The sequence below is a fragment of the Xiphophorus hellerii genome, chromosome 12 (assembly GCF_003331165.1).
Source record: "Xiphophorus hellerii strain 12219 chromosome 12, Xiphophorus_hellerii-4.1, whole genome shotgun sequence".
NCBI classification, from domain to species: domain Eukaryota; kingdom Metazoa; phylum Chordata; class Actinopteri; order Cyprinodontiformes; family Poeciliidae; genus Xiphophorus; species Xiphophorus hellerii.
Genome location: NC_045683.1, coordinates 18,665,847 through 18,687,141, shown reverse-complemented (window position 1 = coordinate 18,687,141; position 21,295 = coordinate 18,665,847). Strand labels below are relative to the sequence as shown.

General features: G+C 36.1%; 3 protein-coding genes across 3 annotated transcripts; all 3 read right to left on the bottom strand.

Annotated features, from left to right (window-relative positions):
* Positions 1–480: 480 nt before the first annotated feature.
* On the bottom strand, positions 481–4,083 carry LOC116729980 (arrestin domain-containing protein 3-like). Its single transcript, XM_032578904.1, is given in 7 exon segments — positions 481–1,768; positions 2,125–2,384; positions 2,577–2,670; positions 2,790–2,894; positions 2,896–2,938; positions 3,021–3,081; positions 3,175–4,083. Coding segments are annotated over 7 exon segments (1,071 nt in total). The 5' UTR covers positions 3,434–4,083; the 3' UTR covers positions 481–1,519.
* A 359-nt stretch (positions 4,084–4,442) lies between these two features.
* On the bottom strand, positions 4,443–10,311 carry LOC116729979 (arrestin domain-containing protein 4-like). The gene is made up of 7 exons (XM_032578903.1): positions 9,884–10,311; positions 8,723–8,764; positions 8,380–8,440; positions 7,964–8,114; positions 5,890–5,986; positions 5,550–5,806; positions 4,443–4,900 (listed from the first exon to the last, which is right to left on the bottom strand). Exons 1-7 carry the CDS (start codon positions 10,143–10,145, stop codon positions 4,628–4,630), a joined length of 1,143 nt encoding a protein of 380 aa, XP_032434794.1. The 5' UTR covers positions 10,146–10,311; the 3' UTR covers positions 4,443–4,627.
* Positions 10,312–13,345: 3,034 nt separating this feature from the next.
* LOC116730358 (arrestin domain-containing protein 3-like) lies at positions 13,346–18,890 on the bottom strand. Its single transcript, XM_032579511.1, has 6 exons — positions 18,485–18,890; positions 18,343–18,412; positions 17,187–17,334; positions 15,009–15,111; positions 14,660–14,925; positions 13,346–14,499 (listed from the first exon to the last, which is right to left on the bottom strand). The coding sequence occupies exons 1-6, from the start codon at positions 18,738–18,740 to the stop codon at positions 14,407–14,409; spliced, it is 936 nt and encodes a 311-aa protein (XP_032435402.1). The 5' UTR covers positions 18,741–18,890; the 3' UTR covers positions 13,346–14,406.
* Between the last annotated feature and the right edge of the window lie 2,405 nt (positions 18,891–21,295).

Sequence of the window (21,295 nt, the reverse complement as noted above, 5' to 3'; positions counted from 1 at the left end):
TTTGAAACAGCAGCAGTACTGTTTAATTTAATATTTTCATTTTGATGTCACTAATTACATAAATATTAGTACAATATACAAGAACCTGTACTCCAGCTTGAGAATAGGACAAACTAAAATGGATGAAGGTAACTCTCTGGGGATGATAGAAACCTTTGTCACAGTTTTTGTGCCACTCCATGACTTCAAAGCATCAGCCTTTTCCTGAAGAATGTCATGCTTATCAACTTTGATATAATTTCCTCCATTGTATGTCTTCTTTTCATCCAGTACAAATTTGGGTTTGACTGAACGATTAGAAAGATTGGTCATTTTAGCAGTGACATGGAGATCTTCACCCTGCCTAACAGAAAGAGGTGGTCAGTATAAATCATTTATACAACAGGACATGGGGATCACATTACATTATAATAAAAAAAATTCACAAATATTTGGGTTTTGTTGTCTTTAAATTGTTTTAGTTGAAGGCACACTTGAGCAATGCATCTATGTTATTACAGAGCAAGGATGGGGAGGGACAAGACTACAGATATGGAGATGACTTTTTCCTATCAGCAGAGGGCACTGTCCACAGAAGTCACCAACCGACTCATCTCTACCTCAATGTCCATGTGCACCATGTAAATGCATATTATATTAACATTCCTTATACTACATACTTACTTGAGCTTGTTTTTATTTTTATGTATGCTCTATGTGCCTCTTTTAATTGTCTGAAAATGAGATGATAGCAAATGGCAAAATAGTATCTACTAGAAGCTGTAAAAAAGTTGCCTGAAAATAGGACAATTTAAATGGCAGAATTGTGTTAGGAGTTGCTTCACTTGAAACATCTCCGAGATTGTATGACGACAATGGGATGTTTAAAGTGCATAGATACCTATCAACTCTCACAGGCTGGAAGAAGTAGAAGTCTAAAGATGAGACTTTAATATATTTCATAATATCATTGGGAGTTACTTTGACATGATATATCATCAAAAATATGTTGTGAAATATTTGTACTCTTTACTGTAAACATGTACTCCAGCTCGGAAAGGGTTAACATCTTCAGAGTCTCAACCAATCAGAGCGCCCATTATCGTGTCACCTGATTAGAGGTGACTAGTTCATGAACATAACTTCTCTGGAGAAAATATAAGCTTCATCTCTGGTAGAGGATGTCTTTTTTAAGTCAAATTTTTCCCCTTTTACTGATAATAGCTAATTTCAGTTAAGTTTTTACTAAAGTTTTGCTTCAGAAGCACAGTTTCTGAAATATTTTCTCTGTAGATAAATATTTCAGAAACAAACAACCATTTTAACAATGCACTGCTTTGTTAAAATTACATTCACTGTCATTCAAAACTGTCATGGTTGTTTGTTAAATCTGTGTCATGATTTAATTTACGATTTAGAAAGAACATTTTTTTAAAAGTTTCTGCACATAACAAGAGTGTCTAACCACAAAGTGGAAAGTAAATAGTGCAGGTACAACAGTATTGTGGTCATGACAGAAGAAAAATATGATATGCTGATATTACAAGGTAGTCTTATAATCTGAGGGGAAGGAGGGATACATGGCAGATGCTTCATAGGGAGGTGGAGGACTCATCGCTCCTGATGTGGTGCCCCAGATTTGTGGGTTTGGGTTTCCAAATGCTTCAAGTCCAATCCCAGCAGGAGGAAATGGTTGTACTTCACCCGACTGTCTGCTGTTATCTTCAGGGAGAATGACAATGGGGAGTTTAACTTTTGGGTCTGCAGCACATTTGATATCAAGGTACACCTGTGAGAAAAAGTCAGGGGGGAAACATAAATGTTGTGCTTAGTTTAATTTCCTTAATATTTGAAGATTTTATACCACATCATATCAAGGGATTTGTTAATATTCTCTATAATTAGACAAAGATTTTCTGCATTATTATGTTTGTAAAATTAATTGAAGTATCAAATACTAAGAAGGCTGGTTCCTTCCTGTGCTCATTTTCTTGTATTAGTGACAATTTCCTGAATAATGTTAACATTTTCTCATCATGTGACAACTTTTTGATTTAGTTTTCTTTAAATAAATGTAAGGATCTAATGTCTGTAAAATCAAAACAGATATTGCTAAGTCACAATGGAATGACTGGTGAAGCTTACTTTCAGTCTGTATTCCAGTTTCAGGATGGAGCAGTTCAGAATAGATGGGGTAAGCTCTCTGGGGATGTTGATAATCTTCGTTACCATTTTTTGGCCGGATCGTCCTTCAACAACATCTGACTTTTCCTTTAGGATAGTGCGTGTCTCAACTTTCCGGTGACCCTGAGCGAAGAAGCTCCTCTTCTCATATAGTTCAAGTTTGGGTTTTACTGAACGACTTGAGGTATTATTGATTTGAATGAGGACATTCATGGCCTCACCTGTAAAATAGAGGCACAAATTTACACTGAAACGTAAAATATAGACAGTGGGGTGAAGAAAATAATATGACAGGATTGAACTTGGTGAGGAGGTTGGTACTGAGATATGACAGCATGGTTCGCAGGTTCTGCTTTGGTGCAAAGTTGCAAATCAAAATATGAAGTGCTTTTCTTCTCTAGCTAAAAACTTACCAAGTGTGTATCCCATTTTCTTTGCATGGACATCCATTGAAACATTTCCAGAACCAAATGCAAGACTTTTATCCTTGCTTTCCTGTTGGGGAACCTGAAACACAGATTTACTTAAATAAACATTTGAATACCATCTTACCATCTCCTGAAAAAAATTAATTTGTAGTGTGCAGCACTTTATCAAGATTCACTTTCAGTCATTCTGTTTCTCACCAAGAGTCCTGGTGTGTCCATGTCGGCTTTGGACACAAACATGAAATGAATCTTAGCTTTCTTTTTCAGCTTCATTGACTGTTTGAGCTCTGCCTTCAACTTATGAAACAATTCTGCCCACAGATGACTGAAAAGAGGATGGCATCTTCCTGTTAAGTAAAGTAACAAAGAAGGATTACCGCAGAAGACGAAAAAGAGATTTAAAGGTAAACCAACGAAAGACAAAAATACCTGTCAGGTATCTTGAAGGTAAAAGGAAAAACATGTCTTCCTCCATTAATGACTTCAGTGCCTGGAAAAGAAAAAAATAATCAAATCGGCACGTAAACAATTAAATAACTCAAGACATTATATGTTTTTTTTATAATATAAAATCATACATTACCATCTTGTCTTGATTCCCTTATCATATGATGTTTTACACTATAGTATTTCTCATTAGACCAGTATACATGAGTTTGGTTCTGGCCATAATGCTCAGTCCAGCAAACTCTTGCTTTTCCTTTAGCAATGAAAAGAAGCGACTGAACTTTTGTTTCTTTTGAGACCTCCAAGATTATCCGTCCATTCATGGTATCTCCATTTGTAAAAGTGTTCCTGTTGTTTACAGCGTCGTATTCAATAAGAAGCTTTTTGATGGTCATTTTCAGCCGAGTATGATACAAATCAGCCTGTGTTAAACCAGCACAGCTCGTTTTATACCCCGCCGCAAACTTTCAGGACCTGAGAAACCAGTTTTGGTTGCGTCACGTTTGATGACAAATACACCTTGTTAGCATACTCTAAATACTATCTCGGAAAAACAGTGAAACTCGGGAAGAAAATAAAACCTGTTGAAGCAAAAGCATGAGTAGAAACTGAATGTTGCAGTCCAAATATCAGACTGCTGTGGCAAACATGACAAGCACCTGAATGGAAAACAGGGAATAAGGAAAGTCTGCCATGTTTCCCAGTGAGGAGTAATGAATGTGTAACGTCACAGTCATCAGGTCACAAGATACGTTGCTGGTCAAATTTTCCATTTTAGTTGGTGTCACATGATAGACTTCCTTTGTCAGTCAGATGTGTTATCTGATGGTCTATAAACTCATAATAAATGCAGCAGGACAAGTTTCTAAGACTGATACAGTGTGAACCAGGCCCAAATGTATGAACTGTGTGAATAATTTCAGTTGAAAGTGTATAGCGTAGATATACACTCTTGGTCTTGGGCAGCTGAAAATTGTCATTTGGTTTTTCTGTGTATTTGAATAAAATTATTTCAGTTCAATTCCTGAATCATTTGAAGTGCAGATAAACTCTGAAATAAAAATATTTCTTTTAATGAAGCATCCCTATGATTCACTAATATTGGAGTGAAGAAGCAATTTAACCTGTATGTTGATCTACTTAGATCAACTGATCTACAGATCAGTGACTGAACTGGGTAGTTTTTTATTGGGGTCACAAAACCACGCAACTCACTGTGAGCAGTGAGTTGTAAGTTACAATAGCTTGTAATTGGCCAAATAAATCCATAAAGAAAGAAGAAATTGAATCATAGCCTGAACTGTCCTGTTGCTCCTAACTGAAAGAAAAATCACATGGAAAAGGATAAAACTTGTAATGTTATAATGTTCATTAAATTGCCAATGCACAACAACTTGAAATCAATGATTATTAGAAAGACATAATTTATTATAAGGCATGGCACTGTGCAGTTTACATTTTTATACAAATATAAATAGAAAGCACAGTGATACATTTTTCTGTCTACATAAAATTGCTATATATTTTTGGTTTTATCTTTCTCCTCCTTAAAAGCAATATATTATGCTTTTAATATTTAATTGGTGTGTTTAGTATTTATTAGCAAATTCATTCAGAGGAGGGTACATTCCATGTGCCCCATAAGAAGGAGGAGGACCAGCAGGTTGATACCCCGGTGGTGGTTGTTGGGGTCCAAAGCCCCACACGGGAGGGTTTGGATTTCCATAGCTCCCAAATGGCTCAATTCCAAAGTCAGAAGCAGCTGTTGGTGCTGTTGCCACAGCAGGGACCTGATGGGCCGGCAGGATGACGATGTTAAATTTGATCTCTGGGTCTGAAGCGTATTTCACATCAAGGTAGACCTGGGGAGAGGGACGCTGTTTTTAATATGGATACCAGCTTCTAAGAAAATTGATTTATATTTTCAAAGCATTTAAATCTAACATTTTGGATTCAAAGAAAGTTAGAGCTCAGGCTATAAAATGCTCAGGTTTTTAAAAACAGGTACCAAATCTCTAAAAGTAAAAACAAGACATCTAGGTTGCAGTCACATGGTCTTTCTCTTGGCCTTTAAATTGTTTAGAAATAATTAAAAGTTATTTCTAGATAATTGGAAATATTTCACCTCAGAACAGAACTGAATATAATTTGGAACTGCAGATGTTATTACAATTACAGCTGCTGTTTATCTGCTCCGTTTGAATGAGCTGCAGTAATCAGACTATGCTCTGGTTTTGTATTCACATGTGTACATAAGGCACACCTTTGGAAAAGCACCATGAATTATACAAGGAGTTGCTGAAAAGCATTGAGTTGACATGTGGCATCTGCAACACAACTTTTGTGGCAAGCCTTTAAATGAAAAAAAAAGTAAAAAGTGTCCATTTACTTTCACTTTCCAAACCCATTCATTTGGCTGATTTGATCAGTTTGGCTCGGTTTGCTGTTAAATATTTAAAATCATAAATGCATTTATTCAGCTTTCCAAATACGTTTAATGTTGATACTAACCCTGAGTCTGTGCTCTACTTTGATTATGCTGCAGTTGAGGATGGAGGTCTCCACATCCTGAGGAATGGCAATAACCTGTGTGACGTTTTCTGAGGCTGAAGGAGGGATGGGTCTCCCAACCTCTTTAATGAGGTCTTTTGTGTGAACTTTTCTCTTCCCTCTGGCAAAGAAGCTGTGCTTCCGGTATATGCAGTATTTGGGCTTGATCTCACGAGATGAATCGTTCTTAATGAACGCCTTAACTTTTAATCCTTCCCCTGTGAGAAAAAGAAAATGGTCAGAGTAGCTGGTATAAGAGTATTCCAGAATTGCAGTCATTGTCACTATAAAAGTGTCTCACCTTGGAAAAAGCCTGACTTTTCAAGATTTACATCCATGGCAACAGTTCCTGAGGTGAAAAGTTTCATTTTCTTATCCTTAGATTCATGTTGGGGTTCCTACAAGACAGTAAATGCAAATAGAAAACAAGTAGAAACCTTAAACACCATAACAGTCTTTCTAATGTCTGTAAAGTTTGCAGATATATGTCAAGGGGCAGGCAACACAGGTAACATGCATTTTGGTCAGGTCAGGATCTAAAATACAAAGAGCACAAAGTGACCAATTTCATGCTTACACTTTTAGCCAACTGAAAATTTCATGGCTATCATTTGTAGCTTTCTACGGTTGTTAGTTTGGTAACACTCAAAGCGTATACTCGCAAACTTTTAAAGTTGTGAAAATGCACAATAAGCAAAACCGAAGTACAAGGTGAATAACTACAGATCTATGTTTGTACATTTGGATGAGTTCATATTAAAAGGATGTGGAATGTAGCGCAGAAAATACCTTTTATTGACAATGGCTTCAACTCAAATTAGAAGATATTGCTAAAGGCACTATCTTTAGCAATATCTTGCTAAGGGAGGGAATTACTGAATTGTCAGTGTTTTGCAAATAGTGTAGAGGAATATAATTATATTAATAGTTAAAAATTATGTTGCTTGGTTGGTTCGCACTAAGATATGTTTTTACCTAAAAGAAATGTACTGTGTCAAATGGATTGGGTCAATCTGACCTCAAGTCAGATTGAGGAATGTGGAATAACAATCCACATTCACATACACCTTAAGAGGGGAAAGATGTTAGTTTTAAGATGTTGTGCAAGATAGTTCCGGCTCCTGACTTTTCCCCATGCTCGCCTGCAACGGAACCGGGGCGGAGCCCAAGACTTGGGGAAAAAAATCTCTGCTTGGACAGATACGGAACAAACAACTTGACTAAGATTTGCAGATTTGATTCCAGGAAGTCAACTCCTAATTCTCTGAACTTCCAAATACACATCCAGTGTAAAACGGAGCCAGAATTGCTATGAAGGGAAGTAACGCTATTGATCGAAGCTTCCCAATACACATCAGTAGAGCTGGGACTCTATAAAAAACTAATGTACGAAGCAGAAGTCAAGAGATTTTGGATTCCTGTAACGATGTAGATGTGATGTTTTGGTTCCGCAGATGTGCATTAAATCTCTTCCCGTTTTGGCTATGAGCAGAGGGAATTTGTATAATTTCTTTATTTATATAGTCCATGAGTTTAGGCACCTTTAAATTCCTCCATAATAGTTATCTCATGAATAAGTTGTTTGTCTCTCTGCTCTAAGCTGAAACAGGATGAGGTGGACCATCCTGTTCTTGGAGAAACCGGTTTCAGCTAGTTCAGTGAGACCTCTCTACTCCTTATCTTTAAGTTTCTGTTTTATGACCGACCCCGTCCCTGCTTTCAATAACACCAAGGCTGCGAGGAGGCAAGTTGGATTTGTCCTGAGGAACTGCTGTGATTCTCCCCCTTTGCAAAGGCTGAAAGATAATATTCTCTGTTTGGTTCTAGTTAAAATACCGTACAAGAGGATCTTCTGGTCCAAAATATCAGACTCATCAGCTGTTTAGGTTTTCTAGAGCAATCATGTTGGATCTGTGCTTGGGACTGTGGCCAGTCACAGCACGGCATGGTGAGAAACCATTTGTCAGCCTGGTCAATCCAAGTAGCATTGTTGTACAAGCAGACATTAAGGTATCGTTTGCAGCAAGAGACAGTTCTCCAAATGCAAGTGAAGCTACTAACTGCACACATACAGCTAAAACAGTTTATTTTCCAATGCAAACAAGAAACATTTCCTCCACACAAATTATGTGTGATGTGAACCAACTAGCCTTACGGTTGCCTGGCATTTCCTCATATGCTCTCAAATTCACACTGATTTGAATACACAAAAGGAGTGTGCTTGGATCTATGTGTCTGGGGTTATCTGGATTAGTCTGTGCACATTTTCTTGATTTAAGCATACAGCATGTTGTAGTACCAAATTAATTCAAGAATTTGTACACCAGGCCCCTGACATCTAAAGAGACAGAACATGGCACAGAAGTCAAATATACCATTAATCCAGGAACTGGGTTCAGGTCTCCTCTTCCCACAAAGTTGATCATGGTTGATTCTTTGCTGTCCATCCTCATCGACCTGCTCAAAGCAGCCTCCAGCAAGTACACAATTTTACCGTTTTCACCTTTAAAGGAGGAAGGAATATTCCTAACGAGGAAAAACATGGAGACAGATAACAGTGAGAATCATGCATTACACTTTTTGTTGTTCATTTTTTATAAATGGCTTAATGAAAGACAAGTTCAACAGTGACAAGCAAAAAACCAAAAAAAAAAAAAAAAGTTATATGGTATATTAATTCAAGTGTCCTTATTTAACCCCAACACAACATAAAGTATATGTAGGACAGTGTGGCCTTAATAATAACTGAAAAACAACAACAACAAAAGAAACAATCAGAACTGATTCTTACTGGAGAGGGAACTGAAAGGAGAATGGGTACACATGGATTCCTGGAGGCAAAACGTTGGAGTCTAACAAGGAATAAAAAACATAGAAGTATAACAAAAGAACATAAAAATAAGAAAACACAATTCATTTTCCTTTGTGGGGGCTTTGGGATGGCCTTCCAGATCTCAGGTAAAATCTAGTCTAAGCTCTGAAGCTCTCATTTAAACCAACGCACATAAAGCTTTTCTAAACTGAACGCATGTCCTATCAAAATGTGTGTTGTTATTACAAAAAGCAAAGTTAAATCACTGGCATGTTTTCATTGTAATAAAAAAAAAGCCTGACAGAGAAATACAAAGACTTACAAGTTTCTCCACTTTGGTGTGTAATCAAGGTTTGCTGGTCATCTGCAGAGAAACAGGAATTACAATACAATAAATGAAAAGCAACCAGCTTGGCCCAAAAGTCAGTATTTAAAATGAATATTTCTTAACAACAGCAAAAAAACAAAAAACACTGTTTTATGAATGTTTCACAGTGTGACCTGTTATTATAAACAATCCAGAACATTGCACCACCATGCAAAAAAATGTAATGTGAGAAAGCAAGTTGCTGTGATTCATTCTCATCATTTCCATGTTCTGGATACAGCTGGTCATTACTTCCATGTGAAACCCATGTTAAACAGTTAACAGAAATTGTTGTATAATTGCCTTAAATGAAAGGGTTAAAACCTCTGATCCATCTAATAAACTCTCCTCTCTTCTCTTAGCTTTTTTTTTTCCCTTTTAGCTTCAGCCTATTTTTAAAACGGACCATAGCTTTCATCTGCAAGATCAGAAGATTCATTTATGGACCATCTCATATTCTTCTAATACAAATTACGCTTATATCCCTATATAACTATTATTATTTAGTTTGATTTTTAACCGCTGATTTTTGACAACATTTTTACTTATGTTATGTATTTTATGCATTCTTATTTTACAATGTAATGTAAAGCACTTTGAAACCATGTATTATTATTATTATTATTATTATTATTATTATTATTATTATTATTACTATTGTTGTTGTTGTTATCAGGACACAATTGTTGACCCTTAGCTCTGCTCTTATCACTTTAAGGGCAGGTCAAAGGAGAAACAGCGCCTGCTAAAGTCACAATAGGCTACATGATGGTTCACAGAATTGGTTGCATTGTTAGCGATCTTAACAAAAATCTTCTTTTTTTCTGGTTCATGTTAACCATGATTTAAACATGAAGAAAATAGAGCTACCGTTAAAGGTTTCTATTCATTTTAGGTAACAAAAAGAAATAAAGCTAAAAGCTCTTATTTTGTGTACTTAAAATAAAATCGAACAACTTTTTTTTTTGGGGTTGTTTGTTTTGTCATCTTTGTTTCTCAGAAGAAAATCCAATCAAAAATATGCATGGAGCTTTTATTTCAACGACAGGTTACCACTTGCTACTTTTTCAGTTTTCAACTTCTTCCTGCAGTGAAAGCTAGAGAAATAAGCCTTACCCTTGCTGTTTGGGTCTGTGATGAAGTACTGCCGCACGCTGAAGTACTTATCTTTGGAGTGGTACACGTGGGTGGTCTGACCGTGCCTCTCCGACCACAAGACGTCAGCTTTCCCCTTAAACTTGATGTAGAAGGAGCTGATCTGGCAATCCTTGGCCACTTCCACCGAAACATGACCAGAAACAATGTCTCCGTTTGTAAAAGTATTGCTGGCATTGATGGAGTTATAAGTAATTTCTATCTTCTTTATTGTCGACAACATCGTGACAGAGGATTTACGCACCAAAGTCGTTGGCAGATGAGGAAACCTAAAGTCGTTGGCAGATGAGGAAACCTAAAGTCGTTGGCAGATGAGGAAACCTAAAGTCGTTGGCAGATGAGGAAACCTAAAGTCGTTGGCAGATGAGGAAACCTAAAGTCGTTGGCAGATGAGGAAACCTGACACTAAAAGCAGGCGTTTCCCTCCGCCTACAGTAGGAGGGCATACTTGTACAGTGAAGAGGACTGGCTTGATTTATGTGCGGCGCCGCCTCCTCCCATCACAATAAGCGATTGTCTTATCTTAAATGTTTTTTTTTTTGTTTTTTTTTATAAAATAAAAGCTGAGACTGTGGGAAAAGAATTAGAGCCCATCCTTGCTAATCCTTACAACATACTAAGATGCTAAAATTCACAAAATGAGCAGCTGGTGGGAGTTATGCAAACATTTCCTGCTCTTATTATGGAAGTTATTTCACTTTTGTCCAGATTGCACAGTTTCATTGTGTTTTACAATAGGTGTATACAGATCTGCATATCTAATTGTATTTGGAGAAAACAGCTTTCGAAACGACAAGTAAAATTTAAACATAATTCATACCGTCAGGAGTTGGTATTAACTGGCACTTATGTGTGAACAAAGCTTGATCATGTAAGGTTAAAAATGACAGGGCAGTTTAACCCATTCCTTTAAAATGGGTTAAAGGTACAGTAAACTAACAACATAATGCATCGCGGTTAACTAAAATCAGATTATTTAAACCAACATGTATTTAAGAAGAAAAAAAAGCCAGGGTAACATAATTCAGCTTTTTATCTTTGACTGGACAAGTCCATATCATTAACATAATTTAAAGTAAGCTTAATTCTCCATTTTGGACAGTGGTGTGAGAAAGCTGCATCTGCACTGCAGAAAAGTAAACATACAGAAAAAAAAAAGAATTCTGAGATTAAAGTCAGAATTCTGACTTTCTGACTTTAATCTCAGAATTCTGACTTTAATCTCAGAATTAAAGAATTAAAGACTTTCTGACTTTAAACTCAGAATTCTTTTTTTTTTTTTTTTTTTCGGTGGCCCTAATCCTCTTCCGTATAGCTTTAAATGAGATCATGTTAAACATTACTCCTCTGACACTCATGGGTTTTTATTTTGAAAACATTATGTTCTAAATTCCAAGCAGTCTTACTCTGAACTGTTTTATGTAATCCTGGATTTTAGTAAATATTTGCAATGTTCCCTAAACATATGTGGACTTTTTAGAGCCTTGTGTTCACAGCATTTGCAAATGTTTACTTAGAGATTGTTTGTGGTGTCATTAAAAAAGTTGTATTAAGAAATGACTCAAATGTATTACCATTTCTGCAGTCGATTATCCCTCTTTAATAAAACAAGGCTTTATCAGTCAAATCTAGGACATATTATTTTGCATTTATTGGTCAATATTTTCCAATACGTCTCAGATATTATCTGATCTTCATACAATAAAAACTTTCCATGTGATAAAGATTTCCATATGGTCTATCAGCCACTTTGTACTATTGTGAAATTGTATTTTTTTTAATGACCTGCCCTTAATAGATCATGTATTCCCACAGCTGCTATGTTCCTAAAATCAAGAGCTACAGATTTTGTTCAATAAATGTGTGTTCATGGTAATGACTGAACATTTGTTGTAAACGTGATGTATACTCTTTAGTATTTAATGACTTGTTTATAATTTATCTCCAATACTTTGGCATTTGAAAGTAAATTGTATGAATGTTTGTGAGTCAATTTAAACAGGGTCTGGATGTTGAATGAGGAAATGGCTTCCAATCGTTTTGTTTACAATATTAGAAAGTAAAAGTTGATTTAATGACTGATCATAGAGAAACGTATGTAATTTCATTAATGAAATAAGTAATTTTATTATTTGCTCATAGCTGCTCAAGTAAATGGAGATTTTTCAGAAAAGAGTGCCTTACAATTTGAACTTTTCTAATATTTTAACTTTAATCTCTAAGGTCTTTTAATGGCAATTTGTGGGTGGACTAACACAAAATTGAGAGAAAAGAGATAGGCTACATGTTTAAATATTTTAACTTGTGGCATGTCCTTATTTGTATTCATTCCCCTTTACTACAATACACTTATAAAATAGATGGAAAGCTCCAAAGTGGTGCCATGTATCATAACTCCCATATATATAAAAATACAGAGTGGGAAGCAATTTCACAGAAACAACTATCCTTATATATTAGTTTCAGAAGTAGGTCTTTAGACTAGCAAACATGATGACACAGGAAACAAAAGGCGTGCAAGGCAATAAAGTCAGATATTAAAGTCAGATTTTATGTTCTAAGGTGTGCCGGAAAATAAAGATACAATCACCTTGCTAATAATTAAACCACATTACCCTTTGCAAATCATGCTGGAGATACTGCATGACACACTAATGAGCATGCAAAAATGCATAAAACCAAAATTTATTTTGGTATACAACTTATTGCTTTGAGCAAGGAACATGACTGAGGTTAAATTATGTCTAGTTGGTAAAGCATGTTACAAAACAAGCCTTTGAATGCGTAGGTATTAGCTACATGACTGACTGTGTGTTGCCACATGATGCAACTTGAACGTTCAAAGCAGGGAGTGCTTTAGATATTTACACATGTAATCTGAGCAGACATCATGTGTCTCACGTCGCTGAAGAGCATGAGAGTATGAATGAGGAAACATTATCAGAGGTCACGGCAGGCTGGAATAACCTCACTCCTATGAAATAATAAAAAAATACTAGAAAGAAACTGGCAAATTTCTTTTAAATTTTACTCTTTGACAAATAATATAAAATAAGAATATAAGCACAACTCAGGGGATGGTTCAAAAATTACTAAGGCTTGTAAAAGGTACTGAAAAATGAATGCAGGAAAACAAATTGATATTTTAAATGTTTTTATTTAAGTTATGATTTTGTAAAAAACAGTTTTTATAGACAGTCAAGAGAGTTAGGGAGGGAGAGGATTGTTTGTTTACCCCCCCCCCACATTTTATCAATTATGATTTGTAATAGCAATAAGAACGGTAAATTGTTTTGAATGTTTGTCTTAGAAAGAAATACAGTTTGCAAATTCTTCTGAACTTGACTGAACAAACCCCCATTTATGTAATTAATTCTCAGATATAAGAACAAATCCAATAAATTCATGAAAAACACATCTGGGTGCATTCGAGGTAAAGGTAATTTTATTTATACTGCACATTTTCAGCCACAAGGCAATACAAAGTGCTTAAAGTCTGTTGCTGAGTAAAAGTGAGTATATAGATGTGGTCATATTTACTATAAAATTTAAGAAAAAGAAAAAAGATAGTTAAAATATGATAGATGAAAATAGTTTAAAAATCACGTGACAATAATATTTAACATTTCATTCAATATTTAACTTTACATAAAATAATCTCTAGATAAGCATCTAGAGAAAGAAAAAAGAAAAAAACTTAAAGCACATTTTTGCTAACTTCATATAAGAGCACATCTTTAAGTTAGAGCACAATTCTTTTTTCTACTATGATATATAAGAAGTTGTTTATATGCAACTTTTTAAAACAGTTGCATATAAACAACTGTTTTTTTAAAAAGTTGCTTATATGTGTGTATCAGAGTTCTGGCAGGCTTACTGAACAATGTTTAGAAACTTCCCACCAACACAATGCAAGGATCAACAACGAAAGCACTGCTTGTGTTGTGTTGGTGGCCCACAGTGTTGCTTTTAGACATTTAGTAATCAGCAGTTTTTGTTTTGCTTCCTTCAGTTAATAGCACAGAGGAAATAAGGAGGAACGTTTTAACATACAGCCACATCCTTTTGGCATGTTTTCCTTGTAAAACTGCAGACATTAGGAATTACATTCAGACTAAAATCTAAACCTACAAAAGCATTTAAATAACTGAAGAGATTAAAAGCACTGTGAAGAAGGTTTGTGGTAAAAAAAATAATGTAACAGTCATTATGTAGTAATAGAGGAGAACAAATTAGTGACACTATGAAGGTATTCCAAATTATACTCAAATATAAATTGACATAGATGATGTTCAGCAAAGGAAAGACATAAAACCAGCACAAAAATAAAAATCTGAACACACTGTAATAATACAGCAATTGTGTTTTCTTTAACTTTTAAATACACCATCTCAACTTGTAAGCACGACAGAGTTGATAGGAGTGGATTTCCTCTTACATTCTGTAACTTTTAGAATTCATTTCATCATTTATGCATTTCACGATTACTCTGTTAGATACCAGTATGCCGGCAATTCACACAGCACGATGGGAAACACCACAATGAGGTCAGGTGATCCCCAAAGACAGAGGCTTACCTACAAGAAACAAGAACACCCAGAGGATCTGGAAAATCAATACCATCATGCTAATCGAAATTAGCTTTTGTCAAATAAAACAGCATAGACAAAGCTGAGGCAAGCCAGATCACCTTACAACTTTGAGTTATCAAATAATAAATCAATCTGGGGAACTAACCTCTATAATGTATTCAACTTCCAGGATCATGCAGTTTGAGATGGTTGGGGGTGCATTTAAGGGAATAGGGAGCAGGATCTCAGTTTGCACATCTGACGTGTGAGCACTGACAGGGTTCCCAGTGAACCTGGCTAGAGTCTTGACCACCTTTGTCCAATTCGTCCTGTAGTGGGTGTAGTACGTCTGCTTCTGCTGGAGCTTCACATTTGGAGTAACCGTTCTAGATGAAGCATTGCTAAAACTGCACATTACTTTTACCGTTTCTCCTGATGGAGAAAAGAATTTGATTCATTAAAAGAATTATACATTGTGGTATGTTAAGTAACAGATCCAGGGAAGGCAATCATACCAGGTTTAAAGGCTTTCCTCTCCAAGCTGACTGTCATTGTGATGGGACCTGATGTACACCACAGGCAGCACAATGTCTTGAAGTTTGATCCTGAGAGCGGGGCCTGCAGAAAATCATCACAATGACAGAGGTGCTGCAGAAAACCTGAAAAGTTTTATTCTCCAATTGTTTGTTTATCTTTTCTGAAATAATAGCTCATGTAAGTCATGCAGAGCAAACAAAAGAAATCCAATCTCAATGACGTTACATTTTTACGACACAGAAACTCTAAAATCCCTCTTCTTTTGTGCTACAATTATGAAGAAAGGTAAATATTGGTCTAAAGAAAAAGCTACAAACACAACATGCAAATCTATCCCATAGCACTGGATAAAACGTAAGTATTGAAGCCTAATTAAGACAATCTGTTGGTATTAAAAATGAATTTCAATAGTCCTACAATTAACATCTCCTTATCTCTAGACCCACTAAAAATATTGTATATGTAATCAATTTATTGAGCACAATTTTTTTCTCATTCTTGACACTTGCTTATTTACCTTTACCTAAAGCCATGATTTTAAGAAAGGTTACAAAAGCTCCAAAGGATTCCCCCGCACAAACAACAGTCAGAAATGGTGCAAAAGAATCTACAGCAGTGTAGAGAGATTAACTGTAAATTACTCCTCGCCATAAAAAAATATCTTCCTTCTGACAATAAATAAAATGAAGATTTGGTAATACCCCAGAGTATTGTTAGACAGAGTTAAAGATCACAGTGATGGCAGAGAGGTCATCCAACCTCAGATTTGGGGCTCATCGTCAAAGATGAATCATCAAAACACCTGTAGAAACATGCATTAACAAAAGGGCAGCAACAAGAACAGGAAAAGTTTGATCACTCTAATAACACATTTTATAATGGATATTGAGAAATAACTATATATGCCAATGGACAGTAAAACTAGTCATAAATAATTTGAAGAAAATATGAACGTTCTAAATCAGGAGTACCCAAGTCCAGGCTTCAAGGTCTGCTATCCAGCAACGTGTTGATGCACTCCAGCTTCAATACAGCTGAATCAAATGAATGGCTTGTTACCAGGTTTAATCATGTTGTTTGAATGAATAAACTGACAGGTGTAACCACCTGTGGCTTAGCAAACAAGTAGAAGGTAAAAATATCTCCTCTGCGACTTGTAACTCAAGACGCAAAAGCCTAACCTGGGCAAATTTTAAGAGCATGTTGTGAAAATGAGGAGAACGACCGTTAACGGTTGTGATCTGTGGGAGATAAATTAACTCTGGTACCTAGTAAGTTAACCCACAGAAGGAGGGAAGCGAGGAGAAACATTCTAGAAGAAGGTAACCAGACACAAGTAGATCTCCTCCTATGAATCCAGCTGAAATGTTCTGCGTGAGCTCAGCCCTAGTCTGCAGCTGGATGGAGCACTGAATCTCCTCCTGAGAAAAGTGCCATTTTAAACACTATAGAGCTAAAAGATGGCACCAAGAGCAGAACAGCAATGCAATGGAGCTGCAGCAAAATTAAGATTGAGTTCCACATACGACACAAATCTCTGGTTTTCTCTAGAAAAATGAGCAGAACTGTAAAACAAACGCCTTTTCTTTTAAAGAAAATATTCAAGCTTGGCAACAATCTTCATCAAACTTGTGAGAAAATGTTTGGGATGATATTCCATAAGGCATGTTTGACATAAAAATTGAAAATGAGCAAAAGAACAACATACCCATAATTAAAGATGAGGATGACAGTGCCATAATCTGGGATTGGAAGGAGGTGTTTTTTTCAGATGGATGAAAATATGACCTGTCTGAACAATTTGAATAAACAAATTTTAAGTTTAGACTTAAAAAGTGCTGGAGCTACAGCTGCGTCCATGTTGGAGGGTAGCTTTACTCCACATTCTGAGTGCAGAAACAGCAGAAGAGGGATCACTGACTTTGATTCTTCTAAGGTGCATTCATTTGAAAACATTACTTTCCTCTCACGTTTGCAAAGACAGAAAACATGGGGCAATGTCCCATGGCATTTTAAAACATTAAAATTAAGAACTTGACCATGACCTGTCTATCATGTAACATTGCAGTTAAGTCCATCAATAAACTGCATCTACACAACAGAGAGCATTTATTTTCCTGAGGAAAAGGAGATGTGTCAGGAGCTGTTTCACTTACCCACAACTCTGGCTGGTGGGGATCAATGTAGCTGACAAAGTTCAGTTCTGTTCTGAAGTCCTTGGACAAATGCCACGGTCTGTCGATGCTCACTGTCAGTGAGTAGGATATCCGTCCATGTATTCCGCGAAAAGAAGAAGGAAAGTTTCTATGTTGATGCAAACAAACAAAATTACATTTGATGGAATATATAAGGAACATATCTGAGAGGAAAAGAGGCAAGGAGTCGACTGGGAATGTCAATGGAAACAAAAAAAACTGATTTCTTTATGAAACCATGATGTACAGAAAGCACACAAATATTGTCACAAAATGCCTTCCACAGGTAAATGAATGCATCAGTAGGTGAATTATTTAATGACAGACTTATGCATCAATACTGCCATTACAACATGAAACTTCTCCAGAAGCTGTTCAAATTATTTGAAGGTGACAGAATCAGCCCAATACCAGTTCATATTCTTAGGCAAGACGAATTCAAAGTACAAACTCAAATTTTAGCTTTTGGTATTGAACTTAAGAGAAATTAATTTAATCAAAGTATGTCATGAACATATGTGTATATATTCCATTTTAAGTAGGGTACACCGATTGCAGTTTTCTAGCCGATTGTCAATTACCGATCTTCAGAGTTTGACCTGCCGATTATGATTTTGGCTAATACCAATTTTTATATTTTTTTGTCTGAAATGTGGCTAAATCTAGCAAGGAAGTCGCTGAGTTGACAACATTGGGGTGACTATTGTTAACATGGAAACTTGACTTGGTGGGCCGGTCTATCAGTCAAACCTTTCTCATAGCAGAGAAGAAGAGTACAGTGGCTTTTTTTTTTTTTTTTGACCTTTGCTAAGGAAGATAAGATTGGAGGATAGAATCGGCTTCACATTTGAGTAGTGGCCGATCACCAATCTCCCAAAATTAAAGAAACTGGCACCAATAAATTGGCTGGCCGACAAATATATCCTGTATGATACATGCACATAGGATATAATGTAACCAGCACTGTCAGAGATGCACTAAGTTTATGGCAGGCGTTTGAATGAGCTAATCATCTCACTGTTGATTGCAGCAATCCACATTATTAGAAGAAATAGAGGGCCCCAAAACCAAATTTTGCTTAGGGCCCCATGGAGGCTTGGGCCGGCCCTGCACTTACCCCTCTGGAAGCTGGCATGAGAACGAATAAACATGCGTGCCTGCAGCGAGTTTTGTTGTCCCGTTAACAGCTGTAAAAGCCCAAGCAAATGACTTAATATCATGCATGCAAACCAGCGCAGAAAGTTAGTTAGTGCGCATACCCGTGTTGGTTTGTATGATGGCGCTTTTGTAAGTGAAGAACTCCATCCTTGCGCGGTAGTTTCTTCTTCTCAGATTTCCCGAACGTGATGCTGTAGACCACTGCACATTCGCTCCCCCCTTTATCTTTATCGTTAAGGCGCTAATCTTGATCTCCTTTGTTAAGTCAAAACTGATAGTTCCTGTTAAGTCGCCTGCAGAGAACGTGTTTCTCTCATCAAAGCTGATGCTAAAATTCTTGATCGTATCTTGAAACATCGTTAATCACGAAGTTGCGTGGACCGTGGGAAATTTGTAAATTTTAAATTTCACGAGTTTCTCGGTAAATACTAAAATTGTAAAGGGAAGAGTTAACAAAATTACGTTCAAAACAGACAACTGGGAGGACATCTGGGCAACATCCGGGCAGGAACCGCCTTGTTATGAGGCGGAGCAAATTCCCAGCCACCCAAAACTAAACAAACTCTAAAGTCAATTGTCCCCTCCTTAGTATTTTTTTCTCCTAATAAACAAGGACAACATATATGTTGTCCTTGTTTAGGGACAAAACAAGGACAAGTATTTGAAAATACAGATTCAGTATTTTCAAAACTGAATCTATTTAAAAAAAAATATTCCAAAAAAAAAAAAGGCAGAGTGGAGAACTGGAAAGGAGGTGTGGTCAGAGTTCATGGGAAGATGAACTCTGAGTTTCTTCCAGGCCAACCCTGGAAGAAATCCTTGATGCAGCTAAATCCTGGGAATAAGGCAGTTTTAAGGTTTTCCCTCTTGACCCTCTTGAAAGTCATATCATTTGTTAAAAGACAACATGGAAGCATCAAGCTTAAAGTACTTTATTTATCTCTAAAGTCCAACAACTACAGGTAGTGTAAAATCTCATTAAATCAAAACAGTCTTTTTCATGCACCTGTATTAGACTGGGCCTTATAAAGTACAGTTTGTTTTAAACTGTGAATGGTGAGTTTACAAGACGTTATACCTTCTGGTTACATTTATTTCAACTGCAGAGTCGTCTGAATTTCAGCTTAGAGTGGATTACTACATTAAGTAGTCAGAGTAGTTATGTTGTAATTGGAAGGATGTGGGTTCAATTCCACATCCACATGGGCAAGGCACTTAGCCCCAAGTTTCCTTTGGTGTGCAAATGAGTTTGTGAGTGTAATTTGGTGAATATGGGTATTGCGTAAAGAGCTATGAGGAGTAAGTATGACTGGAAAAGTGCTATATAAATTCAGGCCAAACCTTCATGTTATTTTAAATAAAAATGGTTTCAAAAATCACACACTGTGTTTTAGAAGATCTGGCTTCAATTTATAATAATTCAAATAGTTTTCAAAAATGTTGAAATATTTTCTTGAGTTTGGACTGATCATAGGAACTCCATTTATTACGAGCTGAAATAAACATTCACTCAAGCTACTACCCTGAAGCTAACTTCAGCAGTGTCAAACAGACACTTAATTTCATTATTTGTTCATAATGCTAATACCACTATGAGTATTACTAATACTACTACTACAAATAAAAATTATAATAATAATAATATAAAAGCTGAAGTATGTTAATTAATTATTTTTCTATTTTATTTCTGTACTTGTTTGACTCTACTAAAATCAACCACTAGATGGCCCTAAACACTTAGATACTCAATAAACTGTATGAGTATCAGCACAGAACTGGATGGACGATGTGTCACAGTGTCGCCATTCTATGCTACTGGTAATTACAAACTGGACCTCCAAGTAGTCTTTTATACAAAAACCTTCACTTTACTTTTTGTCTATTACCAGCTCTTTTTTCAAGAACAATTTCAGAAAAATAAACCTTTTTTTCAATAAGATTTTATTGCTCTCCTTTTTTGACTTGCCAAACTAAATATATTTCAGGATTAGACCAGAGCGGTGTTTTAACACATTGGTTTGGCACAACACATCTGTTGGTATGGGTTTCTATAAATCTTGATTGTACTTGAAGTCAGTATCTTTACAGTGACAGTCTGCTGATCTGTTGAGTTTACCTCCTGTCTCTTTCTCAAAGTCCAGTCCTTTGAGAGAAGAACAAGATGAAACTGACCTAGAATTTTTTTTTAAAAAGTGTTTGGACATACAGTAGTAGCATTTGATTGGCATTGTACTTCATATGTAGTGCAGTTAAGTTGAAAAAGCATTTACTGTAAAGTTGAAGTTCTGGATATTAAAAGATTAGATTACTGTAGATTTGATTTTTATTCATGACTCAACCATCAAAAATGTTTAGCTTCCAGGCAGGATTCTCATATTTTTATCTATGATGTTGATATTTCAAAAAGTTTATCATTCCATTCCAATGCACTCAGAACCTTTGAGAGAGAAACAAGCAGCATCGCTGATCCTCCTCACTTCCCAAATATCCATCAGTAAAGCACATGGTTCCAATTAGTGCCAATAGATTTTAGAAAACCGTGCACATGTGTAATTGTACAACAGACGATGGTCTAAACAATATTTATTCTCAACATTTTGTCCCTGCTAAGCAAATGTATTAAGAATAAAGATAAGGCTTATAAAAAAAAAAACAATGTGACATCTTGTTACTGCAATAAAGGACTACTTCCCTATAGTGGCAACAAATTTTCCCCATGTCCATTTGGCTTGTGTGTTTCTATGTGTTTGTAGAAAGTGGTTTACTGCATTCTTGTTGCACGTAGCTTCATCAGTCTCTGATAATGGTGTCTAGGTCCACAGACAAATGCACGCCGACTCATAGCTCATCATCTTCACTTTTTAATGTTCTCATGAAATAGTTGGCTGATCCTGACAACAGTGACTGGCATT